The following is a 16995-nucleotide window of genomic DNA, read 5'->3' on the forward strand; positions in this document are numbered from 1 at the left end:
TATGGGTGGCCTCTTAGACAACTTGTGAACAATGCATTCCTGCAAGGTACCCTTTATGAGGATGTGTGCATGCAACAATAACCCGGATTTGTTGATGCAGATCATCCCTCTTATGCGTGTAAGCTTAGAAAAGCTATATATGGTCCAAACAAGGATCTGGTGCTTGGTATCATGAGCTGCATTCATTTTAATTTACTTGGTGTTGGGTTTGTTAATTCCTACCTCTCATGGTTCTACACTCTTCTATATGCTTGTCTATGTGGACGATCTAATTGTGATTGGAAATTCCTCATCTGTGATCGATTCGTTTGCTAAGAGCCTTGGTGACAGATTTTCGCTCGAGGAATTTGGACAACTTCGATACTTTCCCTGGTGTTAAAATTACCTACACGACATGCTGGGTTGTTTTTGTCTCAACACCGATATACTGAGGACCTACTAGAATGCACTAATATGCTTCATTCCAAAGAGGACCAAACGCCACTCTCCATCAGTTCTACAATATCTCTCTATGATGGCACAAATCTCGATGATGCCATTGAATATAGGAGAATTGTTGGTAGCCTACAATATTTATAATTTACTTATCCGGATATTGCCTATGCAATTAACAAAGTAGCTCAATATCTGCACAAACCCACTCGCACTCACTAGGTGGCACTTAATACGGTTCTACGTTACTTAAAAGGGACACTTTCTCATGGTCTTAGATTCGACAAGAATTCCCCAGTCACACTCCATGGTTTTTCTAACGCCGATTGGACCGGCAACAAGAATGACTTTAACTCCACATGTGCTTATTTTATGTTTTTTGGACGGAATCCAATCTCATGGATTTCTAAAATGCAGCGCTTGGTGGTTCCATCTTCAACTAAGGCCGAATGTAGATTGGTTGCCTCCACAGCTGTCCAAATCTGCTGGGTGCAATCTCTGTTAGGCAAACTTCTCTTTCATCTTTCTCTTTCTCATGTGCCTGTTACTTACTGTGATAATGTTGGTGTCACCTATTCATATGCTAATCCTGTATTCCATTCTCGGATGAAGAATATTGGAATTGATTTTCACTCACTTTGTTTTTTTTTTTTTTTTTTGGCTGAAAGAATTGATTTTCACTTTGTACGTGATAAAGTCCAAAATGGCATTGTTCACTTTACTCATGTTACTTAATTAGCGGATGCATTGACCAAATTCTGTCTCGTACAAAGTTCCATCTGCTTCGGTCCCAGATTGGTGTCTCTATGGGCAAATTTGGACGAATATCTCATATTGATATTATATTTATAATTTTATTATTTTCTATATCTTTGTATAGCTGTATACCATATATTATATTTGTCTTAGGTAGAATATTACATTACCTTGTAAAAACAAGCTACAATTGTATTTATATATGCTCAACTAATTAAATGAAACCTACCGCTTTCCTACCGCACAATTATTCAACTCTCCATACATATCGCGGTTTATTTAATTTTAAGAATATAAAAAGTTCACAGCTTAATTTATTGGAATTATATACTTGTACATTTATATTAAAGTAAACGAAGATACTGAACAATTTCCTTTTTTTTCTCTCAAAGTTGTTGACTACTCTGCTGCAGACTAATGTTGAAGTAAATTAATTGCTCTCTGATCTGAAAGTGACTCACACGCACTCCCAAATTACTTTCACCCTTTTGCTTTAACTTTCGAATTCCACTCTCATTATTTGAAAATAAATATAACTTGTCATTAATAAATATAGATATATATATTATATGCATATGCAGATGAATTGATAAATAAATAAATAACAGAGGATAATTAAGGAGTCTGCAGCAGGGGATTAAACTTTAAAACTCACCGGAGAGATTTCTCCTGCACAACTTTCCATCTCTGTTAGTGTTGGGCTCTCAAATCTTATTTCTTGGGGAGTTGGATTTTGAAGACCATGCTATGTTATTCTGTTTAAATACTAAATAGCAGCTTTCAATGTGGTGTGAACCGTTAGGCAAAGAGAGAAAATTTTGCTCATTATTCATCCCACTCATCCCTGTGATTTGCTTTCTTTGCATATGTACACCTGGCCATATTCATTATTGTTTGGTTTCACATTTATTTTAGTTTATTTGAATGGTAAGTGGGATTTAGATAGACAGTTAATTCGGTTTATCCAAATATGTAAAGCATACTAATGACTAAGGACTTTTGAACCCTTAAGAGGATGAAATTAGGAGAAATAAATAGCTTTTTAATAGAAAAAAGTATATGTCATTTATTAACGTACTGAAAAGATAGAACATGTCTGAAAAGAATATTAAGATACTACCAAAAGGTGTCCAATTTATTTTGTGGAAAAGGGAATTGGAAACATCAATTCACGGGTTTTCCTTGATTCCGTATCTCAAATGCTTCCTTGACCATCCTCCTTGTTCCTTCTTGCCTCATGAATTCTTCCAGAAACTCTGCTTGACGATACCTCCTATAAACGGGAGGGTGTTCTTCATCTACCAACTCCTCAATTGGACCAATCCAAGTCTCTTTGTTTGGTCCATAAAACATTGCCAATGAAACCCTCAGCTTCTCTTTGTTTGTTACAGCCCTGTGGTGTACACTTTTGTACCTTCCATTGCTTAGAACCTGAAAAACAAACAAAAACCAAAAACAAGAATTGAGAATAAGTTCCTTGCTATATTAAAACACAGCCACTGATAATTTTCAGCATTAATTTCTTGATCATTGACTGAAAGAGAAGCTATAATCTGTTAAGCATATGTAATTCATGTGAAAATTCTTAGTCTCTTTGATCCTATGCCAAAGATAAGATGGGCAACATCCGCAAGTAGAATAAAATTTACAAACATTAGGAATTGGAATTAAATAGATCATGATCTTGTTGAAAACATCCATTGATTTAAGTACGTTAGGAAAAAAAAAAAAAAAACCTAAGAGTAAAGATACAAGATATGGTATACCTGAATTTGATCACCCAAATTGACAACAAATGCATTGGGAACTGGGTCTACAGAAACCCATTTCCCATCTTTGATCACTTGGAGGCCAGTCACTCCTTCTGATTGCAGTACCACTGTGAGTGCACTGAGATCAGTATGAACAGCCAGTCCAAGTGTGAGCTCAGGCTCCGGGCATGGTGGATAGTAGTTCCCTTGAGCGTTCAATCTTGGGTTATCACCTAGTTTCTTCTGTATGCAATCCTCCTCCAAACCAAGCCCTTGAGATATCAAGCTAAATAGCCGAGTATTCAGTTTACCTATCTCCTTTGCATATTCACCAAAAACCTCTCTAAGCAAGTTCAAAAGCCAGAGCATAAAATTCAGAATTACAGAAACTATAAAAAAAAAAAAAACTATTAAAAAGAAAAGAAAATTCTACTGCAATAGATTATAAATCTACCGATACTGAGGTGGATTTTTGGGCAAGAGATCACTGAAATTGTCATGAGGATGCCAAGGCTGAGAGAAACTTTCACTCCACATGTTGACATTTTCTTGATCTTTGACCTTAAGGTAGTAGTTGAAGAGCCTGACTTCCTTGGTAGGATCTGTAGAGAAGAACTGGGCCTTTTCTTCAGGAGGCAAGTTGAAGAACTCAGTAATGGTATTCATCATTCTTGTGCATAATTCTTCAGGAACTCCATGGTTAATGACCTGGAAAAAACCGTACTCTTCACAAGCCTGTGATATCTTTTGAACTATGTTTCCATGACCATTTTGATCTTCATTTAAGTCGATGATGGGAATTGAAGCTAAATTTGATACCTGGGAAAGCTTTGGCCTCATGTCCTCTGGGAGGATTAAGTTTGGAGATAAGGACATGGGAACCAGATCAGTGGCCATTGAAAGGACTGAAAAACAACAACAACAACAACAACAACAACAACAACAACTCTCACATGTTAAACATATTATATTCATTTTTATATTTCGCTTCCATCTTTTCATGAATCATGACAAGTCAACGATCAGATTTATAGCATAAGGACTGTGGTGGAGGCAGCCTGAGGTGCCCTAGGCCTCAGCACTTTTCATTTTTTATTTTTTACCACATATACATTTTAACATAATTTAAGTTTTCCTTCTATGTTTCAAGATTTTTTTACCACATATACATTTTAACATAATTTAAGTTTCCCTCCTATGTTTCAAGCCTTCCATATCAATTGAACATTATTTTGTACAGTTTGTAATTACCATTTAGTTATCATTAAAATAAATGAAATAAATAAGTTAGTTGTATAAAAAAAATTAGTTAGTTTGTGATTTAGATATGAGTAACCAATTATGTAATTAGAATCTATCATCCAAAATTGAACTTTATATTTTATAGATTATAGGATTATGTGTGTTTTACTATCAGATTGATACATAAAAATGTAATACCCCGTCACGAAATACGTCAGAAATTTTCATGTTGACCGAGGGTTGATCAAGTTTGACCGTTGATCAAATGGGTCAAAATATTGCTTTAAAGGGAATTTTTCACTGACCAAGGTACCATTGCAAATTTCACATCAATCCAAGTCCGTAGACTAGTAGCACGTCGAAAACGGAGCTACGGTTTGAAAGTTACGAGCAAAATAAGATGAGGTCCGAACTGTCCGAGAGTGTCGGAGTTGACTTTTTATCCTTGAAAAATTGAGTTATGACTCATGTATGGTTGTGAAGTACTCGTTGATATGAGTTCGTAGACTAGTGGCACGTCTGATTTGGACATGTGGTTTGAAAGTTACGGATCTGTCAAGTTTTCTAAGATAGCTGTTACTATTCATCGATATGTGAGTGTGATGAACAGCGATGCCACGTGTAACATTATAAAGGGTGCCATGTGTCACGACAAAAAAATGCCACATGTCAGCAATAATTAAATATCACATTATTTTCGTATTATCATTTTATTATTTTATATTATATTATTATTTTAATATTATTTTATATATTTGTTTATTTATTTTCTTTTTCTTTTTCTTTTCTTCTCCCTCAAGGGGAAAAAACCCCCTCCCTCTCGCAAAGCTTCTTCCTCTCCCTCTCTTCCTCCCCGCCGGTCATCCTCCTCCTTGTCCTGCCATCAATGCCGGTCGAAATGAGCATCACTGTTATGCCCAGCTGACGACCCATCACGCCAAAAACTCCATGGTGCTCGCCGTTCACCGAGATGGCAGGAGATGTGTCGGAAAACTCCATAAAAGCCGGCAGTGAGCTCCATTTCAATTTGTAGGTTTTGACCGTTTCTGGCCAAATTTTCGATCTTATTCCCCAAATTCTAGTGTCCTGAAGCTGATGGTGGGTTCCGTTTGCCTCAATTTGAGCTCCTTCATGGCGTACAAAGGAGGGGCAAGTTGGCAGCAGCTTCCGACGAAATTTTCGGTCACCGCCGGTAGTTTCATGTCAATCAAAGGTTAGAATTGTATTCTCCATATCTTTAGCTTCGCATTGATATCTTGTTTGTAAATTATGGATGTGTATTTGAGAGGTTGTTATTTTTTATTAAATTATTAAATTAAATATGAAAAATGGAGATTTAAATTAAATTGTATATTATATATATATATATGTGTGTGTGTGTGTGTGTGTGCTTTTCTGTATACATGTGTATGGGAATATTGGTAAATACATGCATTATATATATATATATATATATATTTGTGCGGTAATGTATAAAAATACATGGTGATATGTAAATATGTATTGAGATGGGTGAATGGGTGTATATATATATATATATATATATGTATAAATATGTATTGTTGAAGCCTTTGATTATGCATATCAAAATGTAGTTATACATATGTATCTGGATATTGCGCTTGTTAAATTGTTTGTTAAAAGTTTTACCGTGTATATATTTAAATGTGTGAAAATGTAAATATATATATATATATGTGTGTGTGTGTGTGTTTTTCTGTATACATGTGTATGGGAATATTGGTAAATACATGCATTATATATATATATATATATATATGGAAATTCTATGGTGAGGACGGTCCGTATGAGGATCGCAGTATTAGTGACGATTTTTCATAATATTAACGACGGTTTTTTAGAAAATCGTCACCAATACTATGAAAAACCGTCACTAATACTATGGTCCGCATGAGGACCGTCCGCACCACAGACGGACTGTATATATATATACACATGTGCGGTGATGTATAAAAATACATGGTGATATGTGAATATGTATTGAGATGGGTGAATGGGTATATATATATACATATGTATAAATATGTATTGTTGAAGCCTTTGATTATGCATATCAAAACGTATTTATACATATGTATCTGGACATTGCACTTGTTAAATTGTTTGTTAAAAGTTTTACCGTGTATATATATTTAAATGTGTGAAAATGTAAATATATATATATATATATATATATATGTGAATATATACGTAGATATCTATGGATGACTTATAATAAACTGTATTGCGATATCTTTAATATATTTCTGTATCTTTACTTGTATGTGAAATTGTATGTGGCCTTGATGATAATTTTGGTATAAATTGAATTGAAGGTTGAGAAAAAAAATATTATATTAAATTATTGTGATCAAGAATATCCGTATATTTGATTATTTATTTATTATTATTGTTTATGTATTTGATAAAAGCATATGAATTGGATTATATTTTATCTAAATTTAATATTTTATAATATTAGGAAATTTATAGTTTTTTTAAAAATGCACCCATACACGTACCGGTATTCTGTATTGTATATGTGATTATGATAAGCATGCAAGTTGTAATGTCTCCCGTGAGTTGCCACCGGACCGAGGGCAGGCCAGTTTGATATAGTGCACATAAGCTACCCCCCTCCATGGCCGGGATGACGGTTTAAGCAGCGGCGCTGTCGGGATGCCGAAGCGACCATATGCAAGTTTCTCTCTTTAACCTCTCGCCAGACGGTGCTCGGGACGCTGGACATCGTAGGGCACCACTGGTATATAGTATGGTGCATCAAGTATTTTTTATATGTTCGTACATATATTTGTATGTTATATTATTTGATATTATATTGTATATACCGCACCATACGGAGGCGGCGAACCAATGTGCTCCATGTAGAGCTAGCCTCATAATCATGTTGCCTACGAGTCCAGGGAATTGGATGGCCAATATACGCAACCACCCTGGTTTGTATTGGTAGCAGAGTTCCGGCGACAGCTGGAATCATGGATCACGTAGCATGTTAGAAGGTATCGTACGTATCTCCATTACGAGCGTGCATATTTCATTTTATGCTATGGATTTTAAGATATGATTTTATGTATTTATGTTATGTTATCTATTTGTGATTTAATTTCTTACTAATATTCTTAATCGATGTTATAATATTCTTATTACCATTAATTGTATTTAACTATTTATTTAATCATTATTGTCACTGTTATCGGGATTGTTATTATTATTTATAATGATTATTTTTATTGCAATTCCAATTTCTATTATTATCATTATTATAATTATAGTTGTTATTATTGTTATTATCAATGGTAATTATTAACAAAACTATTATTAAGTATTATCGCAGTTGCTATTCTCAGTTATTCAGATTTTAATAAATAATTTAGATCTTTAATATTAATTTTGTTATTGTTCTTATTATTATTACTATTATATGGTACCTTCGAACGAGTATCACAGCCTACGGGCAAGCAGGATAACCATCAGGCAAGTATAATAGTCCTCGGACAAGTGGTAGTCTTTGGGTAGGTGAGATAGCCCTTGGGCAGGTGTGGTTATGTGATAGCCTTTGGATAGGTGATCGCCCTTGGGCATGTATGAGAATATGATAGTCCTCAAGCAAGTTACATTAATACCATTATAATCAAAACGTTTGTTATTGTTTTTTTTTTTTTATTGTTAATGTGATGTTGTTTTACCTTTCTTTCTATGTTATGCATTGGTATAATTGTAAAACGATATTTGAAGTGTATTTGACATGTGCAGCACTAAATGGGTGGTGTGGGCGGACAAGAATCTATGATGGTATATTTTAATTGGTTATTTACTAAATTAATTCTATCATATGCCTTTTATATAAATTGTTATCGAAGTGCTACCAGTTGTGGAACTTATTTGTAGTAAGGTGGAAGAGATAAGGTGGTATCATATAGGAGTGTGATTCTGTGCAGGTAAATTTTTATGGTAAGTCCTTTCCTTAGGGAAAATGCTGTCAAATTTTCTATTGGAAGGTTCGATGATGTTTTCCTGAGATCAGGGCTTATCTAGGATCCTGGTGAGGGGTCTTGGACGAGTCTTGACAAAAAACAAATGAAAATTTCTTACTTCTTTGCACTTAATCACTAGCAACTTAGCATTTTATTAATTCCTACCTCTCATGGTTCTACACTCTTCTATATGATTGTCTATGTGGACGATCTAATTGTTATTGGAAATTCCTCATCTGTGATCGATTCGTTTGTTAAGAGCCTTGGTGACAGATTTTCGCTCGAGGAATTTGGACAACTTCTGATACGAACATAGGACGACCTGCTCTTAAACCCGTATTATATTAGCTCGAATCTAATTACGTTCAAGTTCTAATGGTCACCTTGACCCCTAACCAACCTGTGATTAGAAACCTTGGTATATAATGAAAACGCCATAATAGGTGATGGAAGGGCTATTGATAAGTCAAACTAAAACACTCATTCACTAATGGTGTTTTAGGTGTTCAAAAGAACAAAGAGAATTCAATCTCACAAATAATTTTCTGTATAAAATTCAAGCTTGATTTCTCATTAGAAATAAGCCTTTAAATAGGAGAAGATTACAAAGAAAAAAACCTAAAAAATTAATTCAAAACCGGACTCAAAGGGTGAAGAAAAAGAAAGTAGAGAAAAGAAAAGTGGCTAATTTTTCCTAGTTTCCTAAACTAATTTGGATTAATTAATTCTTTTATTTTGAATTAGAAATTAATTAATTTACAATTGGAATGCTAAAATAATAACTTTCCTAAACTTATTTTTCCAGCAAATAAATAAATAAAAAACCAAAAAGTAATGGTAATTTCCTAAAACAAAAAGTAGAATCAAATTAGGAAACTAAATTACTAGCTTTTTGATTAAGTAGACTTTGACCATTGTTTGACCAATTTGAGCTCCAAATCAACTTCAATATGCTTTTTAGGATGCCAAATAAGCTGACCATGAATTCCTACACATTGCCCATGCTTGGAAGAGAAAGAAAAAGCCAACTCAGCAAAATACAGTAAAGCCAGCACAAAATATAGTAAAAAATAGGCCAAATTTGAAGCTGTCCTTACAACCCCATTTTGAATGCCTTTGAAGCTTTCTTGACTTGATTCCATATCCTCTTAGACATATGTATTGAATTCATAAAGAGTTGGAACCATTTCGTGCTGCCCGTTGTCCATATTTGCACCAAAACTGCTACCCGGGTCCGTATCGGCTTCCAGCACTTGGATGGTTAGAATAGGCTTTGTATCTTCAAGTATGGATAAGCTCTGTTGAGAATTGATTACCCCCTGTATAAATGCTCCCAGATTGTCCTTAAATCTCTTAATTTGAGCTCTTGTGATTGGAATGGTCTTCACCCGTGTCGGGTCAGCACCCCAGTGGGTTATCAGTTGAGTGGGTTGGGCAGAATCACATCAACTTTGATACTTTCCCTGGTGTTAAAATTACCTACATGACATGCTGGGTTGTTTTTGTCTTAACACCGATATACTGAGGACCTACTAGAATGCACTAATATGCTTCATTCCAAAGAGGACCAAACGCCACTCTCCATTAGTTCTACAATATCTCTCTATGATGGCATAAATCTCGATGATGCCATTGAATATTTATAATTTACTTATCTGGATATTGCCTATGAAATTAACAAAGTAGCTCAATATATGCATAAACCGACTAGCACTCACTAGGTGGCACTTAATACGGTTCTACGTTACTTAAAAGGGACACTTTCTCATGGTCTTAGATTCGACAAGAATTCCCTAATCACACTCCATGGTTTTTCTAACGCCGATTGGACCGGCAACAAGAATGACTTTACCTCCACATGTGCTTATTTTATGTTTTTTGGACGGAATCCAATCTCATGGATTTCCAAATGCAGCGCTTGGTGGTTCCATCTTCAACTAAGGCCGAATGTAGATTGGTTGCCTCCACAGCTCATGTTAGTTAATGAGCGGATGCATTGACCAAATCTCTGTCTTGTACTCAGTTTCATCTGCTTCGGTCCTAGATTGGTGTCTCTATGGGCAAATTTGGACGAATATCTCATATTGATATCATATTTATAATTTTATTATTTTCTATATCTTTTTATAGCTGTGTATCATATATTATATTTGTCTTAGGTAGAATATTACATCACCTTGTAAAAACAAGCTACAATTGTATTTATATATGCTCAACTAATTCAATGAAATCTACGGCTTTCCTACAGCACAATTATTCAACTCTTCATACATATCACGGTTTATTTAATTTTAAGAATATAAAAAGTTCACAGCTTAATTTATTGGAATTATATACTTGTATATTTATATTAAAGTAAATAAAGATACTGAACAATCTTGCTGATTTCATTCCTTGCTGTATCACCAGCAAAGATAACGAGTGTTTGGAAGCGATCCCTTCGGAGGTTGAAATCTGGAATGTTTTATAAAGCATGAACCCAACCAAAGCACCAGGCCAGATGGAATGCCTGCACTCTTTTTTCAGAAATATTGGAATATAGTTGGTAGTGATGTGGTGACAATGATTCAAAATGTCTTTAGATCTGGTATGCTTCCTAGAGACATCAACAAATCCTTTGTGGTTCTGATCCCCAAAGTTAATGGTTTCTCCGAGTTTAAGCATCTTAGACCGATAATCTTGTGCAATACCACGTACAAATTAATTTCCAAAATCATTGCTGTCTGTATGAGGCCTCTGTTAGCGAAATTGGTGTCTCCAAACCAATAAGCTTTTGTAGCTGGGCAATGGATTGGAGAAAATTCCATTTTGGCAAGCGAAATAGTTCATTCAATGAATCGGAAAAAAGGGATTAAAGGAATAGTGGGGATTAAGGTGGACATGCAGAAGGCCTATGATAGGGTTGACTGGGTCGTGCTCTCCTAAATTCTTGCTTTGTTTAGTTTTTCTGACCGATTTGTTAAGTTAATTCTAAATTGCATCTCCTCAGCTTCGTTAGAACTCTTGTTGAATGGCAGTGTGTTTGAGCAAATCCCAATGTAAAGAGGGCTACGATAGGGAGATCCGCTATCTCCTTTGTTATTTATCCTAGTCGCTCAGCTTTTGTCCAGAATGCTTCATAAATGGGAGGAGGAAGGAAAATTCAATGGTATTAAGCTTGGGCGGTCATCCCCTTCAATTTTGCACCTCTTTTTCGTGGACGATGTCCTTATCTTTTGCAGGGCCAATGACCAGGAGGTTAGAAGTGTGTTGAATTGCCTTATCCCGTATTGTAGGTGGATAGGTCAAGCAATCAATTTCTAAAAATCAGGATGTTTTTTTCTCTAAAAATGTGCTGGGTAGAACAAAAGCGGTGATCAAAGGCTGTCTTGGAATGAAGGAGCTTGATAAAAAAGCTAGATACTTAGGGAATCCGCTATTTGTGGGAAGGAACAAGCTGGCTGCGTTCGAAGATTTGAGAAGGAAGGTGGAGGCTAGAATTCAAGGTTGGAAAGCTAAGTTGTTACCCCAATCAGGCAGGGCTACTCTCATCAAACATGTAGCCATCTCTATCCCGATTTATACTATGTCTACATGTCTTTTGCCTAAGTCCTGGTGCGACAATTTGGAGAAGTCCGTTAGAAATTTCCTGTGGAAGAATGACCCCAATGTAGGGGGAGGCTTTCCCCCGGTGGCATGGAGTAAGGTATGCCAGCCTAAATCTCGAGTAGAGCTCGGGTTTAAAAATCTTCGGGTGTTTAACAAAGCTCTTGTTGCAAAACTTGGTTGGAGTCTAGTAACTGAAGATAACAAACTTTGGGTAAGAGCCATTAAGGCTAAGTATTTCCCTTACACCACTTTTCTGAAGGGCAAGAAGAAAAAAGGATGTTCGTGGATCTGGTCAGGAGTGCCGAATACAAAACCGCTTTTAGCCAAGGGTGTGTACTTTAGAGTTGGGAAAGGGGATTCGGTGAATATTTGGGAAGATCCATGGATTCCCAATAACCCGAACTTCCTCCCTATACCGATCAATTCTCTAAATCCTGAACAAGTGGGAATGGTCAGTTCGCTTAAAATGAGTAATGGGAGGTGGAATGAGAGTCTCTTAATCAGGTTGTTTGATCCAGACTCGGTGGTGAAAATCAAAGGTATTTTTTGGGCTGATAACTCTAAAGATGATTAGGTTATTTGGTTGGGAAGTAAATCTGGTGTGTTTAGCATCAAGTCAGCGTACCGATTGGAAGCAGGGCTTGTAGAAGGCAATGGTCAATGGTGGAATTTTGTTTGGACAAGTCACATACATGAGAGGTCTAAAATTTTTCTCTGGAAACTAGCTAATGGAGGCCTTCCGGTGATGTCTAACCTCATGACAAGAGGAATCCCAGTGGACCATCCTATGTGTGCTCACGGGTGTGAGATTTGTGAAGATGAGGTCCATATCTTCTTCCTTTGCGAAAATGTTATGGTTTGCAAGTCCGTGGAGTATAAGATGGGAAGCCACTAGATGCAATAACCTTTTCTCATTTCTTAACTGCTTAATGGATCCAAAAGATACTTTTCCTGTGCATCCTGACGATAAGGAAAATTTCTTCATATTCAGTGTTACTATTATGGAGCATTTATGGTGGACCCGAAATAGAGTGGTATATGGTGCTAATCTTGGAGACATTGAGCAGTCTATGAGGGTGATTCTGAACAAATTTAACGAAGTGAAAGCTTCAAGATCGAGTGTTGTCGTGGGAAGACCTATGTCCATCATTAGAGATCATAGCCAGGTGTGGATTAGATCACCTCATGGGTTTATCAAGATCAATTCGGATGCAGCGCTGAGCGAGACAAGAAGCTGTTTAGCTCTAATAGTTCGGAATGACAGAGGGCTTCCATTGACCATCCAAACTTTCAAGTCTGGAATTAACATAGCTGAGGCCATTCTAAGGGCTTTGCAGATGGCGCTCAAGTTCGGGTGGGATAACATTATGGTGGAATCAGATGCCCTCAACATTATCGGATGTCTAGCCAACAGAGACAAGAGGGATCTACACTGGAAAGCTCATCATATTGCTAGTGACATTTTCTTGCTGTCTCAAAATTTTGTAAACGCCTCCTTTGTTTGGGTCCCTAGAGCAGCAAATAGAGTTGCTCATTCTATAGGCCAATGGGCAAAGAGGCTTAGTTTCTTTGGTGAGGTGGATTACAACCACCTACCTTCCTCTATTTTGTTGAATTTGATTCAGGATAGTGATTCGATTGTAGCTGCCTGAATCGGGGTTTTGGCGGTTGCCTGCCCTTTCTTTTGGTTTCGAATAGATTCCCAGTTTCAGCCAAAAAAAAAAGAAAAAAAAAAATTTTCCTTTTTTTTTCTCTCAAAGTTGTTGACTGCTCTGCTGCAGACTAATGTTGAAGTAAATTAATTGCTCTCCGATCTGAAAATGACTCCCACGCACTCCCAATTTACTTTTACCCTTTTGCTTTAACTTTCCAATTCCACTATCATTATTTGAAAATAAATATAATTTGTCATTAATAAATATAGATATATATATTATATGCATATGCAGATGAATTGATAAATAAATAAATAACAGAGGATAATTAAGGAGTCTGCAGCAGGGGATTAAACTTTAAAACTCACCGGAGAGATTTCTCCTGCACAACTTTCCATCTCTGTTAGTGTTGGGCTCTCAAATCTTATTTCTTGGGGAGTTGGATTTTGAAGACCATGCTATGTTATTCTGTTTAAATACTAAATAGCAGCTTTCAATGTGGTGTGAACCGTTAGGCAAAGAGAGAAAATTTTGCTCATTATTCATCCCACTCATCCCTGTGATTTGCTTTCTTTGCATATGTACACCTGGCCATATTCATTATTGTTTGGTTTCACATTTATTTTAGTTTATTTGAATGGTAAGTGGGATTTAGATAGACAGTTAATTCGGTTTATCCAAATATGTAAAGCATACTAATGACTAAGGACTTTTGAACCCTTAAGAGGATGAAATTAGGAGAAATAAATAGCTTTTTAATAGAAAAAAGTATATGTCATTTATTAACGTACTGAAAAGATAGAACATGTCTGAAAAGAATATTAAGATACTACCAAAAGGTGTCCAATTTATTTTGTGGAAAAGGGAATTGGAAACATCAATTCACGGGTTTTCCTTGATTCCGTATCTCAAATGCTTCCTTGACCATCCTCCTTGTTCCTTCTTGCCTCATGAATTCTTCAAGAAACTCTGCTTGACGATACCTCCTATATACGGGAGGGTGTTCTTCATCTACCAACTCCTCAATTGGACCAATCCAAGTCTCTTTGTTTGGTCCATAAAACATTGCCAATGAAACCCTCAGCTTCTCTTTGTTTGTTACAGCCCTGTGGTGTACACTTTTGTACCTTCCATTGCTTAGAACCTGCAAAACAAACAAAAACCAAAAACAAGAATTGAGAATAAGTTCCTTGCTATATTAAAACATAGCCACTGATAATTTTCAGCATTAATTTCTTGATCATTGACTGAAAGAGAAGCTATAATCTGTTAAGCATATGTAATTCATGTGAAAATTATTAGTCTCTTTGATCCGGCGTCAAGAGATTGCCTATGCCAAAGATAAGATGGGCAACATCCGCAAGTAGAATAAAATTTTACAAACATTAGGAATTGGAATTAAATAGATCATGATCTTGTTGAAAGCATCCATAGATTTAAGTACGTTAGGGAAAAAAAAATTAAGAATAAAGATACAAGATATGGTATACCTGAATTTGATCACCCAAATTGACAACAAATGCATTGGGAACAGGGTCTACAGAAACCCATTTCCCATCTTTGATCACTTGGAGGCCAGTCACTCCTTCTGATTGCAGTACCACTGTGAGTGCATTGAGATCAGTATGAACAGCCAGTCCAAGTGTGAGCTCAGGCTCCGGACATGGTGGATAGTAGTTCCCTTGAGCTCTCAATCTTGGGTTATCACCTAGTTTCTTCTGTATGCAATCCTCCTCCAAACCAAGCCCTTGAGATATCAAGCTAAATAGCCTATTATTCAGTTTACCTATCTCCTTTGCATATTCACCAAAAACCTCTCTAAACAAGTTCAAAAGCCAGAGCATAAAATTCAGAATTACAGAAACTGTTAAAAAAAAAAAAAAAAAACCATAAAATCTACTGTGATAGATTATAAATCTACCGATACTGGGGCGGATTTTTGGGCAAGAGATCACTGAAATTGTCATGAGGATGCCAAGGCTGAGAGAAAGTTTCACTCCACATTTTGACATTTTCTCGATCTTTGACCTTAAGGTAGTAGTTGAAGAGCCTGACTTCCTTGGTAGGATCTGTAGAGAAGAACTGGGCCTTTTCTTCAGGAGGCAAGTTGAAGAACTCAGTAATGGTATTCATCATTCTTGTGCATAATTCTTCAGGAACTCCATGGTTAATGACCTGGAAAAAACCGTACTCTTCACAAGCCTGTGATATCTTTTGAACTATGTTTCCATGACCATTTTGATCTTCATTTAAGTCGATGATGGGAATTGAAGCTAAATTTGATACCTGGGAAAGCTTTGGCCTCATGTCCTCTGGGAGGATTAAGTTTGGAGATAAGGACATGGGAACCAGATCAGTGGCCATTGAAAGGACTGAAAAACAACAACAACAACAACTCTCACATGTTAAACATATTATATTCATTTTTATATTTCTCTTCCATCTTTTCATGAGTCATGATTAGTCAACCATCAGATTTATAAGATAAGGACAGTGGTGGAGGCAGCCTGAGGTGGCCAAGGCCCCAGCCCTTTTCATTTTTTTATTTTTACCACATATACATTTTAACATAATTTAAGTTTCCCTTATATGTTTCAAGCCTTCCATATCAATAAAACATTATTTTGTTTGTAATTACCGTTTAGTTATCATTAAAATAAATGACATAATAAGTTAGTTTTATAAAAAAAAAAATTAGTTAGTTTGATAAGTTAGTTTTATTTGTGATTTAGATATGAGTAACCAATTATGTGAATTAGAATCTATTATTCAAAATTGAACTTTATATTTTATAGATTATAGGATTATGGATGTTTTACTATCACATTGATAAATAAAAACAAATGAAAATTTCTTACTTCTTTGCACTTAGTTACTAGCAACTTAGCATTCTATTTAGTTTGTAGTTTTCATTAGGGGTGTGCCCGAAAAAAAACCCAACTGATCCAACCCAATTCATTTTGTTTTGGTTGGTTTTTTAATGTACAATTGGATTGGTTTTGAAAATAAAAAACAAACTATCAATTTGGTTTGATTTAATTCTTGAAGTGAAAAATTCAATGAAATTGATCCAAACCAAACATATTAACAATATAAATAATAAAATTATATATAAATATATATTTAAATTTTTTTGTTATTATCTGTAATTTTATTAGTCGATTGTATGATTTTAACGTGATATGCAAAACTTCAACCTTTTTTTTTTAATATTTATATATTAGTTTTTTTTTTTTCCTTCTTTTAAACAATCTATGGATTTTTAAAAAAATTAAATATTTTATATAATGGAAACCAAAAGTTAAAAGGTTACTATTCAAAATATAAAATTTCAAAATTTCAAAAGTTTTTGAAAAAGTCTAAAAACTAAAAAAGAAAAAAAGAGAAAAAAAAAAAAAAAAAAGGCTCAAGTTCAAAACCATATAAATCGATTACTAATTGGATTGGAATGGTCATTCACAAATTAAGTCGATTTTCGAACTGATAAACACGCTTAATTTTTATAACTTTCTTTTCAAACATATTTGTACTTATATCCAATAAAATTAAGTAATTTAATCTTTTTTCATTTCTTTT

At 35.3% G+C, this 16995-nt stretch overlaps 3 protein-coding genes across 3 annotated transcripts; 1 reads left to right on the forward strand and 2 right to left on the reverse strand.

Moving 5' to 3' along the window:
- Positions 1-2209: 2209 nt before the first annotated feature.
- LOC125418797 (protein DOWNY MILDEW RESISTANCE 6) lies at positions 2210-3877 on the reverse strand. The gene is made up of 3 exons (XM_060813692.1): positions 3394-3877; positions 2955-3282; positions 2210-2619 (listed from the first exon to the last, which is right to left on the reverse strand). The coding sequence occupies exons 1-3, from the start codon at positions 3834-3836 to the stop codon at positions 2353-2355; spliced, it is 1038 nt and encodes a 345-aa protein (XP_060669675.1). The 5' UTR covers positions 3837-3877; the 3' UTR covers positions 2210-2352.
- A 7672-nt stretch (positions 3878-11549) lies between these two features.
- On the forward strand, positions 11550-12338 carry LOC132800125 (uncharacterized mitochondrial protein AtMg00310-like). Its single transcript, XM_060813122.1, has one exon. The coding sequence runs from the start codon at positions 11550-11552 to the stop codon at positions 12336-12338; it is 789 nt and encodes a 262-aa protein (XP_060669105.1).
- A 1815-nt stretch (positions 12339-14153) lies between these two features.
- LOC107428600 (protein DOWNY MILDEW RESISTANCE 6) lies at positions 14154-15821 on the reverse strand. The gene is made up of 3 exons (XM_016039163.4): positions 15341-15821; positions 14910-15237; positions 14154-14563 (listed from the first exon to the last, which is right to left on the reverse strand). The coding sequence occupies exons 1-3, from the start codon at positions 15781-15783 to the stop codon at positions 14297-14299; spliced, it is 1038 nt and encodes a 345-aa protein (XP_015894649.3). The 5' UTR covers positions 15784-15821; the 3' UTR covers positions 14154-14296.
- Positions 15822-16995: the final 1174 nt, after the last annotated feature.

The sequence above is a fragment of the Ziziphus jujuba genome, chromosome 12, assembly GCF_031755915.1.
Source record: "Ziziphus jujuba cultivar Dongzao chromosome 12, ASM3175591v1".
Taxonomy (NCBI): domain Eukaryota; kingdom Viridiplantae; phylum Streptophyta; class Magnoliopsida; order Rosales; family Rhamnaceae; genus Ziziphus; species Ziziphus jujuba.